The sequence below is a fragment of the Galeopterus variegatus genome, unplaced genomic scaffold, assembly GCF_000696425.1.
Source record: "Galeopterus variegatus unplaced genomic scaffold, G_variegatus-3.0.2 Scaffold3294, whole genome shotgun sequence".
Classification (NCBI taxonomy): domain Eukaryota; kingdom Metazoa; phylum Chordata; class Mammalia; order Dermoptera; family Cynocephalidae; genus Galeopterus; species Galeopterus variegatus.
Genome location: NW_007729405.1, coordinates 21,431 through 39,104, shown reverse-complemented (window position 1 = coordinate 39,104; position 17,674 = coordinate 21,431). Strand labels below are relative to the sequence as shown.

Here is a 17,674-nt window from a genome sequence, read left to right as displayed (position 1 = left end):
CAGGTACTCACATTACAAGATGGTGGAAGCAGAGAGAGCAAGAGAGACAGACTCTCCTCTTCTTTTAAAGCCCTCAGAACCACGCCCCTGACCACCTTTTTTATCCATTCACTACTGCATGGTCCTACAATCCAATCCTCCTCAAGGCCCCACCTTTCAATTACCATAATAGGATTTCCCACCCTCTTAATAGTGACAGTGGGGGCCAAGTTTCTAATACATAAAACTTAGGGGACACAGTTCAAGTTTCAATGGGTTTTGGGGGGACATAGTTCAATCCACTACACTTATCATGTCTTTTGGGGTGCTTGTGTGTGCGCTACATCTGCTTCTGGAGCTGCATGCATATCTCTCCTCCTGACCTGGAAGAGAGACCGTGGTGGCCAGCAGGGAGTCTCTTTGAGCACTAGCTGTGTCCACACATAGAGAATCACCTAAAACACAATCTACCCCTGTTAGTCTTCTAAGTTCATATTCCTCATTTCAGAAAATCTTCCATTTTAGGGAGCATCTTTACAATGCAGTTCTGACACTGATTACCTGGAATTAGCACAGACCTCACAAGTTCAGGGCACAGTTGCCAACAAGACTGCCCTCACTTCAGGCACTAGCCACAAGCTCCAGGGCTTCCAAGTCACCCACACTTATGACCAGCTGGCTAAAATTTGGAGTTTCCCACTATACCCTTAGGTTCATATTCCTTCAGGAAAGTGCTATACTTATGATTGCAGTATTATTATAAAGAATAGAAATCAGTACCATACAAATGAAGAGATGCATAGGGCAAGGTCTGGAATGGCCCCAGATGCAAAGGTTATTGTGTCCTCAGGATGCATCACCCTCCCAGCACATAATTGTGCAATTACCAACCAGGGAAGCTCAACTAATCTTCAGTGTCCAGAGTTCTTACCGGGGTTTCATTAAGTAGGCAAGACTGATTGAATCATTGGGTACATGATTGAAGTAAATCTCTAGCCCTGATATCACTGGCTCAAAGCCCCAACCCTCTAATCACAGGGTTGGTCTTTCCAGCATGGCTGGACCCCATCCTGGAACTACCTAGGGGCCCACCATGAGTCACCTCATAAGATTAAACTCAGGAGTGTTCTGAGAGGCCCACTGTGAATGACAAAGCCAGTTCTATGACTCAAGAAATTCCAGCGGTTTAGAAGCTCCATTCCAGACCAGATACATTCTTTATTATACAAAAGTCTTATTTAAATATATCTATCCAAGCTTATTCTTAGGTTGTTTTCAGGTGGGACTATTTCAACAACTTTTATTTGGTTTCAGACGAGACCAATTCAGATTAGGGGGCAAAGCATAGGAAATGGGGCTTGGGAAAAGTAATAGATATTCTTATCCTGGTATTTCCTTCATATTATTTTGTATTGGAAATTTAATGGAGAACTCAAATAGAAATAATAGTACCTTTCCTGATTTACAACTTAATTCACTATTAAAGAGAAAAGAAGATAGCATTTCAGGCTCAAGTTTATTCTTTATCATACTAATATACAATGGACTTGCAGTCTACATTAGAAATATTAGTTTGTTTATAAATGATGTACATGGGTTAGAGAGAGCTATGTTTCTTAGGTAGCCGAAAGCACAAAACAGCTTAATAAATTTCAAAGTATAATAAGTACATTTTTAAAATTAAAGATATCAAGTATAATTATGGCTTTTTGTTCTGACCTATGTGGTTCAGCAGTAATTGATGTCTAAGAGACACCAAAAACTAGTTAGTTGGTGAAACAGGTCACACTCAGAATCCCCACTTCCCAGCACTGCCTGGAAACATTTATAGACGGGGCAGCCATCCAGAATAGCCACAAAACAGGGTTCTGCTCCCAGATTCATGAGATGTAAAGGTTAAATACTGGACTTGGGCAGCTTATGATTTTAAGGTTGCAGACCTGTAATTGGAAGAAACTATGCTGAAGGGTTTCATGTCTTTGTTTGTCTTTGTTACCAGTAAATCCCAGTAAAAACCTTTTATAACTGATTTCTTTTTAGAATTTATTTGCCGTAATTGCATTTCCATTTTATAACCTTGATGATGTAGTGTTTTCACCATGTTACCTTTTAAAAGCTTCCCCCAAATCCCCATTATCCAATAGAAGACAGAATGACAGTATAACCTCACGCTGTCAATAAATGAGGCGACTGTGTTGTCGCTGAATACATGTGGGCATTTTCACTAGTAACTTCAAATGGCTAGTGTTGGAAACGTTCATATCAAATCATATTTACCAGGCTTTTTCCCCTTTATACAGTTTACTAGTTTACTGCATTTGCATTACCAGCTTCTAACTAAGTTTTCTCAATTAACAATAGGCTGTGTAAAACTCTGCACACACCCCCCCCACCATTTAAGTTACAGTGTTATTAGTTATTTCAGTACCTACCATAGGGATTAAATCAAACCATGTTTGGAAAACAAAATAACATTGTGAATAGTAAAGTTGGGTTTTGTTTGTTCTTTTTTATGAGGAGTAGTATTTGTGTTTGGGGCATATCTTATTTTTTTCATTTTCAAAACATTACGCACCAGGACTATTCAATGTAAGAGCCTAATCTACCCACCAATTCTGATATGCATTTTCTTCTTTTTCCTTTTCATTCCTTCCTATCCAAGTGAACTTCCTCATGCACCTCAGAATCTCCTGGCCAGCCTGAATTCTTCCCACAGCCACACCGTGATGCTCTCTTGGGTTCGGCCCTTTGATGGAAACAGCCCTGTTCTTTATTACATTGTGGAGCTGTCTGAAAACAGTAAGTAGCAAAAGGAAACTGTTGCCAAGGACAGTAATCAGATTTTTTTGTGCGTTTTTAATGTCCTTAACCTTTACTTCTGGCTCAGACCCAAAACAAGTAGTAAAATGTTATGATGCTTATGGGGTTTCAAACAAAAAAACACAGCTCTCACTTGAGGAAAGAGAAAAGGCAATTGGGGCCTGGGAGAAGGAAGAGAAGAGATAGTTAGAGGAGCTCTGTGAGAGCATGGACTTGGGGCCAGTGAATGCCCAGCAGAATGGCTGTGCCTACCAGGCTGCCCTGAGCAAGGGTACCCCGGGACAGCATCATCCCTAGGGTGAATTTTGAAATGGGTTAATGATGCCTCCCTCCTGGGGCTAATTTGAGAGTTAACAACAACAGCAATAACAGTTCACATCTTTGGAATGTTTTCTGGGGCAGAGACGTGGAGCTAAGTATTCAGTAGATCTTTCCTTCCATTCCTCAACCTCTCAGCAGTGTTTACACCACCCTTCGAGTCCTCCTTCATTAAACATCCTCCCTTCCTGGATTGCCCAGTAGCCTTGGCTTTCCTCCAGCCTCCCAGGCCATTCTTCCCACCTCTTCTCACCAGCCAGATGGTGTGTTCCATGGTGTTCACCTGCTCACTCCTCTCACTTCTCCCTGGAATCTCTTCCTAGGAAATCTCATGCATGCCATGATTTGAAGTAGCAACTGTTCCTTGATGAGTCACACATCTATATCTTTAACACAGCCCTCCAGGATCATGTAGAAAACCCAAAGACTTGACCTCTCTATCTGGTTATTTCACAGACATCTCAAGCTTAACTTCTTTAAACTGCATCTTTTAATTTTTTTTAACCCTAACCCTGTTCTCACCTCATGACCACAGCCATTCTAATCTCAGTTACCATCACCCTCCATTTCTGTATTACTCAAGCTGGAAGCCTAGGAATCGCCCTCTATTCCTTTTCCCTCCACGCTTCCCTTAGTGCCACATCCACTGCATCAGCCTGTGTTCTAAGAAACAGCTGGAATTTTCTCCCTCCAACCACCGTTCTTTTACCAGGACCATTGCAACAATCTTCCAACTAGCTCCTCTTCCACTCTTGTCTCTTCCATACCATTCTCTACTCAAGCAGGAATACTGATCTTAAAATGTAATTGGACCAGATTACCCCCATGTAAACCCTGCAGGGGGTTCTTGCTGCATGTAGGATGAAACCCAAACTGTACAGGTCCCTGTGCAGCCTCAGCTTATGGCAGGTTACTCTGCTCTTTGGTGACCATGTGCCAACCACACTTGTTTCCTTTCAACTCCTGAATGGGTCAAGTTTCCCATCTCAGAGCCTGTTCTCTTACCTGGAATGCTCACAGGGTGAGATGGTTATCCTTCATGATTACCCATTACCTCCCCAAAGAAGCTCTCCAGCATGTCAGCTCAATTTAACCTTTTAATTCCTAAGCTGGAGTCCTTCCTTTATTATCTCATACTTTATTCTAGACTCCTTCCCTGTGCCTCCGCCATGGCAGAGCTAGCCAGACCACAAGTAGCTTGGCCTTTATGGTGGTCAGCTTCATTTGGCCTGTGGTTTGTAAGGGTGAGATGGTTATCCTTCATGATTACCCATTACCTCCCCAAAGAAGCTCTCCAGCATGTTAGCTCAATTTAACCTTTTAATACCTAAGCTGGAGTCCTTCCTTTATTATCTCATCCTTTATTCTAGACTCCTTCCCTGGGCCTCCGCCATGGCAGAGCTAGCCAGACGACAAGTAGCTTGGCCTTTATGGTGGTCAGCTTCATTTGGCCTGTGGTTTGTATTATGATGACACTGGTATTCTAAATGTGTCCTTGATTTCAGGACAGCTAGGAATGCTTTCTCAATGCACCCTCCACTGAAACCCAACTCTACTTGGTGAAACTCCACATGCATTTTTGGCACTGCTCCCGTTTCATAGGCAGAAATGTCCTACAGTTCTGCTACAGCTCTTCCCAAGCTCAGTGCCAACCTATACACACTTCCTGTAATTACTGACACAACTAACTTTATTTCTCCTAATTATCTTTTATACCTCCTTTCCCTCTCATATGATAGATTTCCCTACTGATGATAACACTGCTCATGGCACAGCAGACGCTGTTTGATTTTCATTTTATAGCTAAGGAGATGGATGTGTAGAGAGTGGAAGTCAGGGGCCCAAGGTCGCACAGCTAGTAATGGGTGAAGAAGTGATTCTCCCCAGGCTGTCTGACTCCGGAGCCTGTGCTCTTCGTGGATGTCCAGTATCTACAGAGAAGTTTCAGGGAGCAGAGTCTTCCCTTTTGCACTTCAGTGGGGGCTTTGTGGTGAATGCCAACTTAGGATGGCAAGCCGCACCCAGGTTTCAGTGTGTGTGGAGATTCAAGGAACCTGCTCTATGAAGCTGAAGAGCCTTTATTTGAATTGGGTACCACCCAGACCAGTTCAGTGAGGGAAGTCCCAAAGGCAGTATTTTATTTCCATTTCTTGAGTTGCTGAGTTTTCACTCTTGGCTACAACAGCTTCAGCCTTGAGCATCATCTCAGCCAGGTGCCAGAGTCCAGGCCCTTCTCCCCCTTTCTTGTGAGCATCTCTCACTACTGATCTGTCCTCTTTCCTCCAAGAGAGAGTAAGATGTGATGGAACCCCATCTACCTACGGACATCCATCTTAGTTATAGCACAGCAGCTCTGATCAAAGAGGGAAGGGATTGGCATTGCTTATTAAAATAACCTTTGTGAGAAGATAATGTTTTCCTGAGGATGTGGCCTGTAGGTAGAATAGTACTTGACGATGATATGTATGGAGAGAATGTGACAGGAGCAGAGATCTTGTCATCAGAATTCTGAAGAATATCTGCTGTGAAGATAATCTCCATTGGGTATTCATCCCCTTGAGACTGAGGACTGTGTTTTATTCACCTTTGTGTCCTAGTCCCTAGCATTTAGTAGGTACTTGACAAATCAACTGAAGTGAATCTCTCTAGTAGATTCCCCTCATAATGGACTCAAAATTATAGTCATAGACCATCTTCCAAAAGGAAAGTGTTCTATCTTCCCAGTTTACATAACATAAGGCATTGTTTCACAAAGCCATAGCAACTATTTTCTCAACTAATTGCATGATTGGTTCCTCGGTCTTGTCTAAATATGAAGCAACTTGTATGTGCAGCCATACGTCCGTCCACCCACTCATCCATCCATCCATGCAAAAATAAATTTTGATTGGGCATCTGCTCTACACCAGGCACTCTGCTGGGTACTGGGATGCAGAGATGAAATGATTAGTCTGAACTATGAAGAGCCAGGAGACAGTCAGACACATTAATACATCCCTCACATAATGTGCTCCCGCCAAGGTATGTGCAAAGTGCTGTGGGACCACTGTAAGAGAGTGACTGGATGGGAGATAAATCAGAGAAAATCTCCAAAGGGGAAATGCCATGAAACGTGAGCCAGATAGAGAACAAGGGGGACAGCATCAGCAAAGGCCCCTAAGTGCCAGATCTCGAGGCATGTTCAGGAGCAGCTAGTTGTCAATTGTGACTCAAGAAATTACTGGTTGTTGTGTGATAGTGTCTGCCTGGGAAGATTCTTCCTCATTCTTAATGGCCCAGCTCAAATACACTTCTCCTCCATATCTTTTCCTGACCCACAACCCCATCATGCACCAGCAGAATTAATTTTTCTCTCCTTAGGGTTCCTATACCAAATTATATATTCCCTTTTGAGTATTTAGTAGATTGTATAATAGTTACTGGTTTATATGTCTGTCTTCTTGCAAGACCGTGAACTCCTTAGGCGTAGGCAGGGTCCAAGTATCAATACTCTTTTTACCTATGTTATCCAACAGAGTGCCTGGCACTTATTGAACAAACTGTGTAGGTGTCCAGTTGCTTCATTTCCCTGAGAAAGTGACAGAGAGCATGATTAGTCTTTCATTAGCCTCTGGCTCTCTGTACTGGACCAGTCTTGTAGCTGGCTGAGATTCCCAACTGTTTTTGCCTCAGAGCCTCTAATGTAGGTATTATTTCATGAAGAATCTAGAGTGAGGCTCTCTGTACTGGACCAGTCTTGTAGCTGGCTGAGATTCCCAACTGTTTTTGCCTCAGAGTCTCTAATGTAGGTATTATTTCATGAAGAATCTAGAGTGATTGTGTCTTGGCTATCCCTGATTTCAACTGCGTAAAATACATCTGTGACCTTGGCTGAAGCAGTGTGTGCTGCTACCAGTTGGTTGGTCACATGTCTTCCTGCCACAGCAAATATGAAGACCGGCACCATCATCTGGGCCAACAATCTGGTTTTTATTTTTATTAGGAATGAATGCCCTTAAGAAATAGTTGAATGTGCTGGCTAATTATAGCCAGAAAGAACAGCTTAGCAGCAAGTACAGTAAAATGGAAATTATATTTGACCTACAGTCAGCGCTATGCAAGTGAACAAGACTAAATAACTCTATCCAGTAGGTCTTGCTACTTGGGAGACCCTCTGCAGCCAGCGCCTCCTGGCAGACTGATTGGGATGCCATTCTTCTGAAAACTGTGGATCCTGTTGTGGTTTAGGGGCTGAGGCTGCTGCTTCTTAACACCTGCTCTTATGACATTCCTGCCACTGCCAAAGGGCCTCTTCAGGTCTTTACAGAGTAGAACTCTAGAGCTTGAACTGAGCCTTTGTCCATGTGCTGAAATAGAATAATGGCAGTCTTTTACCAATTACTAAGAAAAATTAAATCTTTTTCCCGTGATTTTTTCTAAATCTTTGGCACCTGCTGCCACATGTCTTCTGGTAAGTTCTTGAAGGTAACGAGAATACTTACATGAAAAACTCAGAATACTTCATCTTATTTAGTTCTACTGTTAGCTTTTTAATAGATATGAGTATTTATAGTTGTGATTTTGTATTATACCTTATAATTTAAATTTAGTTAAAATATAAAATAATTTTGTACTTTTTATTATTAAATTTATATATGTGCATTGATAAAAATTTAGAAATTGTTTAAAGCACAAAGAATAAAAATAATCACAACGGTCCTTTGTCTGCTGAAAGCCAGCCTTCCACTCATGCCCTTGGTTTTGCTCCCACTTCCCAAACTCCCCCTGTACTTGGATTCATCATTTAATTTTTCTCGGCCCTCTGTCTGCAAGTTCTCCCTCTCTCCTGGCTCCTTCTACCTTAAAGGAGTGGGCTCTGTTAATTATCTCCACCTCCTAACTTCTCATTCATTCCACCCACTCTTTTCTACTGAAGCCATGTCATACTGTTCCAAAGGATGGATCCAGTGATCACTGCTCAGTCCACATCTCCTTGAATTGCTCTTCATTCAATGCTCTTGATCACTCAGTTCCCTCAGAACTCTTGGTTTCTGTGTCTTGGCTTGTCTTCCTGTTCATTCTTACCTCTTATTCTCTTATTTCTCTGAATCATCTGAAGACTGTTTCCTCTCCTGCCCCTAAAATGTTGGTATTCCTTGGTTTGTCTTTCTGAGTACACTGGTCTCATCCCATGTGCTTTTCCTAGTGATCTCATGTCTGTCCATGATTCATGGTTCACCCACATGTTGCAAGTCCCTGATGTGTGTTTCCAACCCCTGAGCCTCAGATTATTGTGACGAAATGTCTTCCAGACATCTACACCTTGATGTCCTATAGGCTTATCAAACTCAAACTGTCTAAAATAGAACTTATCATCTACCCCCAAAGTTGTTCCTCTTCCAAGTTAGAAATGTAACATCATTCTTGACTCCTTTTCCATTCCCTATCTCCCACAAATAAATCAATACATTCTGTTGGTTTTACACCATAAATTTTTATCTAATCCATTGCCCTCTCCATTTCTGCAACCACTGACCCTGACTGGCTACTCACCAGCACACTAATCCATGGATTTGTCCTCCTCAAATTTATCCTTCATTGAGCCACCAGATGGAGCTCTATGGAATACAGACTTGACCAAGTGAACTCTGCTTGAAAGAAACCCTTCAGAGGCTCTGCAAAGAAGATGCCACTGGGGCATGGGGCAGTGAGGCTCGCATTCTCCCATAATCACCATTGGCTCCCCCAAAGCACTTCTATTTCAAAGCCCAAAGACTAGTCCTCAGCCCATCTTCTAACCAGATTGTGCTAGCCCCAATTTCCTCCTAGATAGAACTTCCCATTGCTTGAAGAATAAATACTAGGCTTATTAGCATGGTATATAGTACCATTTATCATCTGACTGCCACCTTCCTCTCCAGATTTATCATCAGCCACTCGTTGCTTTGCTTTTCATGCTTCGGCAACAAAGCATTGCTGATAATTTCCCTAGCACACCAAATATTCAGTGCCACTGGATCTTTGCTCCAGACATCTGGGAGTTCTCTCCCTGTTCCTGCCCTTTTGCCTTTGTCTGGTCAGCTCCTACTTAGCAGCTCCTCTTAGGTGTTGTCCCTGGTCTTGAGGCACTGTCTCCAGTCTCCTCCTCTAGGAGACACTGTCCCCAGTCTTCTCTGGGAGGTGCTGTCCAGTCTCCTCTTTTAGGAGTCACTGTCCCCAGTCTCTTCCCTCCTGAATTGCTTCAGCAGCGCTGAATTACCCCATAGGCAAAGTTAGCCCTTTGCAGCAGCAAAGAAAGGGTGGCAACACTAATGAAAATATCTAACATGGAATTATTTTAATAATTTTACTAATTTTGCAAAGATTTTCTCCTATTTATGGTTCTGAGTTTCAGGTCTTCTGATAGTTGTTTTAGTTTGCATTTCTTTGATTACTAGTACATTCAAACACATTTTTCCAAATTGGTTGGCTTTTCGCACTTTCTTTGCTATGATCTGTCAATTTCCTTTCCCCCATTTTTCTATCAAGATCTTAGGGGTTATTTTCTGTCATTTATGACAAGTATTTTTTCAATTTGCTTTTTACCCTTAATTTTTGTGCATTATTTTTGACATACAGAAGTGCTTGATTTTTATGTAGTTAAATCTATTGATATTTTCCTTTATGATTTCTTTTGTTACTTTTGTTTAGATATTTCAAGACTATCAAGCATAAAATCAATATTCTTATAGATTTTTACTTTGTTGTTAAAGCTTTAATTTTTAATGTATTCAACTCAAATTTATCTGAAATTTAGGTATGTTATGTATTCTGACCTGACTTTTTCTTTCTTCCAAATAATCCATTTTTCCAATATGACTTATTGAATAATCCATTTTTTTGTGTTGTTCCCTTTTTCATGTATTAAGGGGACCTGTTTTTACAAAAGTCTGTTTGGGATTTATTTGGTTGCATTGATCCATCATCTGTTTTTCTGCCAGTTTTAAAGTACTTAAGTGTTTTAGCTCTGAAGTATGTTTTAGTGACTGATGAGACAAGTCACTTCATCTTTTCAAAATTTATTTCTTGTCACTGTTTATTCTTCCAGAAAAAAAAATTGGACTTATTTTGCGATGTTTCAAAAATAGTCCTGTTAAATTTTTAATCATGTTAAACTTATAATGAGTTTTATGAGAACCAACTTCTTAGTAATTTTGTCTTTCCATCCAGAAGGTAATGTGCTTCTCTGTTTATTCATTCCTTCTTTTATATTGCTTAGTGAATTTTGCAGGTTTATATCCATAGGCTCTATACTTTCTTGTTAAAGTTGTAAGATTTTGTCTTGCTGCTATTGTAAATAGGATTTTCCCCCCTGCTTCATCTTCTAACTAGTTATTGGCAGGTTTATATCCATAGGCTCTATACTTTCTTGTTAAAGTTGTAAGATTTTGTCTTGCTGCTCTTGTAAATAGGATTTTCCCCCCTGCTTCATCTTCTAACTAGTTATTGGAGCATAAGAAAGCTAGTGATGTTTAGGCATTTATTTTCCATTCAGCCGTTTTCCGTATTTTCTTATTATTCTTATAATTTTTCAGTTGATGCTCTTGGTTTTCAAAGTAGACAATCAAATCTTCTCCAGACAATAAAAATGTATTGTTTTCTCTTTGTTTTTCATATCTTACTGGGTTGGTCAGAATAATTTAAAATAATAATTGGCAGAGCAGCATCTTTTATTGTTGTTTTTCCCCTAATCTCAATGTCTACTAGGATTTTCCTGTTAATATGTAATATTGATTTTTTTCTTGTTTTTTGAGATATGATTTGCATGTAAGAGATCTTAATTGAGTTTTGACAAATATATATATATATATACACACACACACATATGTAGCCCACACTTAAAACAAATCATTTTCAGCATGCCGAAATTTCCTTTGTGTCCATTTCCAGTCAGTCTTCCTCCTTCAAAGGCAAGCACTCTTCTGACTTCTTTCCCCATAGATTAGTTTTGCCTTTTTTTGAGCTTCATATAAATGAATATGATATTGATTTGAAAGAGCTATTTTTCATCATGTAACATTCCCCATTCCTAATTCTTAGGATTTTTAAAAATTGTGTAGGGAAACTTCTTATTTCTAAGCAGATTATTTTTGACATAACTAAATGTTACATTTATAAATACCATACGACTTACATGGGAAACTTCAATATATGAATATTCCGCAGTTTCCAGGCTCTGACGTGAATTCCTGAGGCCCTGCCCTCTGGAAAGGTTTCAGAGCTGATGCTCTGAGGGACTTGGTCTCCACCCACGACCCAGCATTCCCTAGCGTTCCCTAGCATCCAATTTGAAATCAATGTACTTTTCCTTAACTCAGAAAGAAACACTGTCTTCTATAAATTAGGAGTTAATACCGTATCAGCATAAGAAAGCTAGTGATGTTTAGGCATTTATTTTCCATTCAGCCGTTTTCCGTATTTTCTTATTATTCTTATAATTTTTCAGTTGATGCTCTTGGTTTTCAAAGTAGACAATCAAATCTTCTCCAGACAATAAAAATGTATTGTTTTCTCTTTGTTTTTCATATCTTACTGGGTTGGTCAGAATAATTTAAAATAATAATTGGCAGAGCAGCATCTTTTATTGTTGTTTTTCCCCTAATCTCAATGTCTACTAGGATTTTCCTGTTAATATGTAATATTGATTTTTTTCTTGTTTTTTGAGATATGATTTGCATGTAAGAGATCTTAATTGAGTTTTGACAAATATATATATATATATACACACACACATATGTAGCCCACACTTAAAACAAATCATTTTCAGCATGCCGAAATTTCCTTTGTGTCCATTTCCAGTCAGTCTTCCTCCTTCAAAGGCAAGCACTCTTCTGACTTCTTTCCCCATAGATTAGTTTTGCCTTTTTTTGAGCTTCATATAAATGAATATGATATTGATTTGAAAGAGCTATTTTTCATCATGTAACATTCCCCATTCCTAATTCTTAGGATTTTTAAAAATTGTGTAGGGAAACTTCTTATTTCTAAGCAGATTATTTTTGACATAACTAAATGTTACATTTATAAATACCATACGACTTACATGGGAAACTTCAATATATGAATATTCCGCAGTTTCCAGGCTCTGACGTGAATTCCTGAGGCCCTGCCCTCTGGAAAGGTTTCAGAGCTGATGCTCTGAGGGACTTGGTCTCCACCCACGACCCAGCATTCCCTAGCGTTCCCTAGCATCCAATTTGAAATCAATGTACTTTTCCTTAACTCAGAAAGAAACACTGTCTTCTATAAATTAGGAGTTAATACCGTATCTCCATCTTTTCTAAAAATGTGCTGGAAGGAATGTCAAATTGGAAGAACATTTCTGTGTCTTCTGCAACATTCACTGTCTCTCACGTATAGTTCCATACAATAGCTGTCTCTGCTTGTTTGTTTTGATGAACTTAGGAGCTTCTGAAACTCAACCATTCAATGTTTCTTTTTTGCCTTGGTTGTCAAGAAGCCCAAAGCTAAAGTGAGTGCCTAACTGAAGTACTTAAGTCATCCCTGGTGCTTAAACCATCTCTCTGTCTTCTTCTCCTTAATTTCAGATTTATTTTTGTGTATTTTTATTTTCACTTTATCATTCAATTTTATGTATATCTCACTTTAGAAGATCTGTAAGTCCTCTTTACAAGTACAAGACATACCTCTTTATACATGCACACACACACAAATCTTATGTTAACATACTTGAGGGGCAGGCCCATGTGCAAATGGAGCCATCGACTTTTTTGCCTTTATTTATTTATAAGATCTGTAAGTCCTCTTTACAAGTACAAGACATACCTCTTTATACATGCACACACACACAAACCTTATGTTAACATACTTGAGGGGCAGGCCCATGTGCAAATGGAGCCATTGACCTTTTTGCTTTTATTATTTTTTTTCTCCTCATTGCCTTGGGATACAGAGCATAGCAACTTCAGGCAAATCTGTAAATTGTGTTGTCACTCCTGTCTGACAGTATTAGACACAGGGAGATACCTGGAAGAGCATAAATGCAATTTGGGAAGCACACAACACTCACAAAATTAAATAACAAATCCAGGAGCACAAGAGATGGCATAAGTTAATACATAATCAATTGGAAGAGAAGTGGCACTGAGAATTGGGACCATCAAAGAGGCAGTCACTGCAGGAAGCAGAGATCAGGGAGGACACCCATGGAAGTGGGCCATGAACTGAATGGGCTGGATTTGGATGTAGTGGTGCCTTGACAGGGGAGAATGGTGGCCAAGGACGGCAGAGGCTTGGATGCAAGACAGCAGATTGGGTGTCTAGGAAATTTTCCAGGCCAAGTGAGTTGGTAGGAGCAGAAAGTTCTTTGGGGCAGGAGAAGCTGGAGGCAAGGCTGAAATGGACTACTTAAAAAAAAACACAACTGTATATGATAATATATTTTTAGGTACAAAGGAATACATTCTCACTGATGCTAGAGAAATAATGCAAGGTGAATAAAGGAAGAGTTTCTTATCTTCCTCCACCATGAAGGACCATTGCTAGCGGCCTAGCATGTATCGTTCCACACTGAAAAGGGAGGCCTGTGAGGAATACAGAGAGACCAAACAATGCCAGGCCAAAGCCTTACAAAACAGAGAGGCATAGAAAGCTGTTGAGGAAGGCGTGTTGTGTGAAAACAAGTTTTTAGCAAAATTAACCCAGAAGTTTGTACGGGAAACTGTGTGTAAAGTTCAAGGAGAGGGAGAGCACGGGAGGCTGAGGGCCTTGTGCAGGAAGGTCAGTCATTCCTGTATTGCTGCTTGGATTCCTCCAGGAAGGAGAGGGCTGAGGATGGTTGGAACCTCAGGTCCGCTGGTCCTGGGAAGCAGGAGGCCACTGAGGAGCACTCATCTGGGCAGAGCGTGCATTAGCTTGATCAGAGCATGCTGAGTTTGAGAGGATGTTTTGTGGTTTGGGTCGCAATATCCTACAGGCAGTTTGCCTCTCCTTTGGAGATTCAGGAGAGCGTGCATTAGCTTGATCAGAGCATGCTGAGTTTGAGAGGATGTTTTGTGGTTTGGGTCACAATATCCTACAGGCAGTTTGCCTCTCCTTTGGAGATTCAGGTTGTAATATTCTATGGGCAGTTTGCCTTTCCTCAAGTGTGGAGCATTCTAGTGCTGACAGTGGTCTGCTCCTTATCTGTACCAATTCATCTCTGCTTTCTTAAGCATGGCTTGGTTATGCCAGCTGCTGGTCCAAGACTAGCTCTTAGAGAACATTCTCCAAAGCCCAGTGCCTCTCCCAAGCTCCTACCCCAGTGTCTTTGGAGGAGTGGACTCTTCCTTCACATAGAGAATTTCTAAGCTGGAAGCTCAGTTCTTTCTTCTGCTGCCGCAGGTGTCTTTTCATGTACTGAACCATCAGCTGTCTTGCACTCCGCTCTCCATGAGCTCATTTGCTTGGGTGTGAAAGCCGCTCCCGACTGTCACTGCACAATGTGTTAAATATCTTCATCCCCATTTGCTATTATGCACTTAAAAGCTGATGGGCTTTGTGCTGTTTTGTTTGCCAAAATGGCAAAGAGGCTTTGTTCTTTATGCTTCAAATCGTTTTAATGCTGTCTTTGAAGCATATCTCACATAGGTATTTCTTAATAGTCGCAGAGTTATTAGGGAGTATTTTATGTTTTAGCTCATTTTTCTTTGGGCTCTTGCATACTGAGCCTCACTTTAATAGTATTTTCTCCCATTTTAAAATGCATGCAGGGAGACAGTGCCTGTCACAGGTAGGGAAGGGAGGGCCATCGCCTTGTTATGGGCCCGGAGAGGGGTGAGGTGGAGGGCTTCAGAGTTCACTCCTTGGTTAGCTCTCTGCCCTCAGGCAAGATGAGGAGTGGGTGGGAGCCCAATGTGGACCCCACATCCTCTGTTGGTCCTCACTGTCTGGAAGGCTCTGCCCAAGCTTGTCCTGCAGACTGACATAACATCCTACACTGGTATGTCTGTCGTGGCCGCTCAGTGCAGACTAGAGACTGGCCCCTGTGGCTTGTGGTTTCTAAGGCTAGGTCAGCTTCCCTCCAGAGAGGGCCATCTGCTGCCTCCTGTAGCCTGCCAGCCAAGGTTAGATCCATCTCCTGCCTGCCTTGGGGGTTTACCACCATCATTGTAATAGGTCTCCTATCCAAGACTGAGTTCCCCTGAACTTCTGGATTTGTCTAATCCCTATTTCATCTTTTCACTTCTTTGGAGGGAATGGCTTCTCCAGCATATTGGCCCACACCCTCCTGAGAGCATTTGTCTCTTCAGGGGCCTAAGCCAAAGCCCAGGCCTTTGATGGGTCATCTTTGGTGCCCCTGACTTGCAGCTCCAGAGGCCACAGTCCCTTGGATGTGAACAGCTGAAGGCCCCAAAGTCTGTCCCTGGGATCATTTTGTTCACGTCCCTTTGCTGGTGGTTTTGTGTATTTCCTAAATATGTCAGCTCTTTAGTTCTTAACTTTTAAGGCAAAACTTGGTGCATTTTAACCCTAACCATGCAGAGTTTTATTATTTCCGTAAAGACACGTACAGCAGAGAAAGCCTTCCCAAAGTGAATGATCTCAAACTGCATCTTAACTGTTTACTCTTTGGTGTTTTCTTTTAGGTAGAAAATTCCCATCCATCTCCCAGTCCTTCTCCCTGTTCTATGAAGTCTCTGTCTGGTCTTAGTCTCTTTCTTTCTCAGGCATCTTTAGTGGCTTGTGGCCTATCCCTCCTGTGATCTCAATCTTATTTCTGAGGGTTTTCATGAATGGGTCTATGTCACAACATTCTTTCAAGACTGTGTTTGTGCTGACATGTTTTAAATATGTCTAGTGCTTGATAGAGTCACAGCCATCCAGAGGGCCTCACAATCCTCTTGCAGGAATACAGTCTATGCTACAAATGTTCTCTCCACTGCCTTAAGATTAAAATTCAGTAGTGCCACTAAAAATTACAGATATGTTTCTTTCATTCTTCTAATAGTTTTTAAACTAGAATCCTTAGAAACATTTAATTTAACCTTTGCAGAACTAGTTATTGTCTATGCTTCTCTTTTAATGCCCAGATGAGCTTTGACTAGACCAAGAGAAGCTTTTCCTTAGACGTCTACTAGGTTTGCCTGTCTCTGAGTTCTCAGACTCCAGCCTGGACGAGTGGCTCGGAGTGGGGATTCATTCTGCAACCTGACGCTAAGCAGTAGAATCTATGGAGGTTGGGATTACTTGTTGCCTGGGCTTTGAAATTCTGTGTCTCTGTTCACATGATGACAATAATTTATGAGCATTTTAATATGGAGAAGCAAACATTGTTCATTCCACCAAGCTAATCTCAATAACTCATTGAGCTGAACACTAAAATATAGGTTGGAGTCTCTGAAAAATTTGAAAATAATTACACAAATCACTTGGACAACCATGAGAATTGTTTAAAAGCACAACTTCCATAAGGACATATGCTTGTTTTATTTTTTTTCTCATACTCTTTATTTTCTGAAGTTTTGCTAATGAACTTATATTACCTTTTTGTGGTATACATAATATACATGTATATACATATGCATACAAACATATACATACATACAAATACTCATACAAATATACATACACACAAAATATATATCACATAAAGTTTACCATTTGTATTACCTTTATGTTGTGAAAAATGTGGTCTGGGAGGTGGACACATGGTTCTCAGGATGGGTCCAAGTTTGGTGTGGCTTATGTAATTTTGGAGCTCTCCTTAAGCAAGATAATGCAAAACTGAAAGGGCCTCTGTTGGGAAGGCCGACAGGATGAGGAGCTAAGAGCTCGAGGTCCCTCTGTTCATACTCCTGGAGCTGATGCGAGCCCCCTACTAAGAGCTCATACCTCATTGAGAAAATGATAATGCTCTTTTTTATCTGAAAAAGCTCCCGTACATTTTCAAAGATTGACACCATCAGCTTTTCAGCCAACAGATAGAATGGAGTAATGATTAAGTCCATGTGGATTCTGGGTCTTGCTACTAAGAAAGAAAAAGATTAATGGTGCCCCTCTGTATAACAGAGGTTGTTTAATAGTCTAATGAGAAAAGTCTAAAATTCCTCAGTCTTCTAGATCAGAGGCACCAGAGGAGTCCCTAAAGGGAAAAAAGAAAGGTATTAAAACTTTTATGGGATGGCTTCCTTTATCAAAAGATTCTTCTATGTTCCAGTCCCTAAGACACGCATCATGTAGCCTCTTTCGTGAGGACTAGCTGGGAGAAGAATCTTTTAAAGGGATTTGCTTATTGATTATCAGGCACAGACTTGCTATTTAAATTTTAACAGTTCTCAGTGAGCTTGCAATTCTGAAGCTTGTGAATGAGCAAATCCTTCCAAATCACTGGTGGGGTTTTTTTGGTGGTACAAATCAGAGTGCCCATGAGATGGATCAGGTTTATTTGTATTAGTTTTCAGTTTAATCTCTCTTCCTGCCAGATGTTTTATCTTCTAGTAGGAGAGGGAAAAGAATAAATAAAGAATTCTATAGATATAACTGGAGGACTGAGCAGAGCACCAAGGTACAAAGAAGACTAATAGGCCCTGTTGTCAAA

The 17,674-nt window shown here is 40.8% G+C and overlaps 1 protein-coding gene across 1 annotated transcript in view; it reads left to right on the top strand.

Moving 5' to 3' along the window:
- The window catches only part of LOC103600286 (protein sidekick-1-like), a gene marked incomplete at its 3' end in the record, with an annotated part of 115,624 nt that overhangs the window by 86,825 nt on the left and 11,125 nt on the right, over positions 1–17,674 (top strand). The window contains exon 10 of the mRNA XM_008584520.1: positions 2,642–2,778. Within this exon, the coding sequence (XP_008582742.1) occupies positions 2,642–2,778 (137 nt within the window). The remainder of the gene's footprint in view (positions 1–2,641; positions 2,779–17,674) is intronic.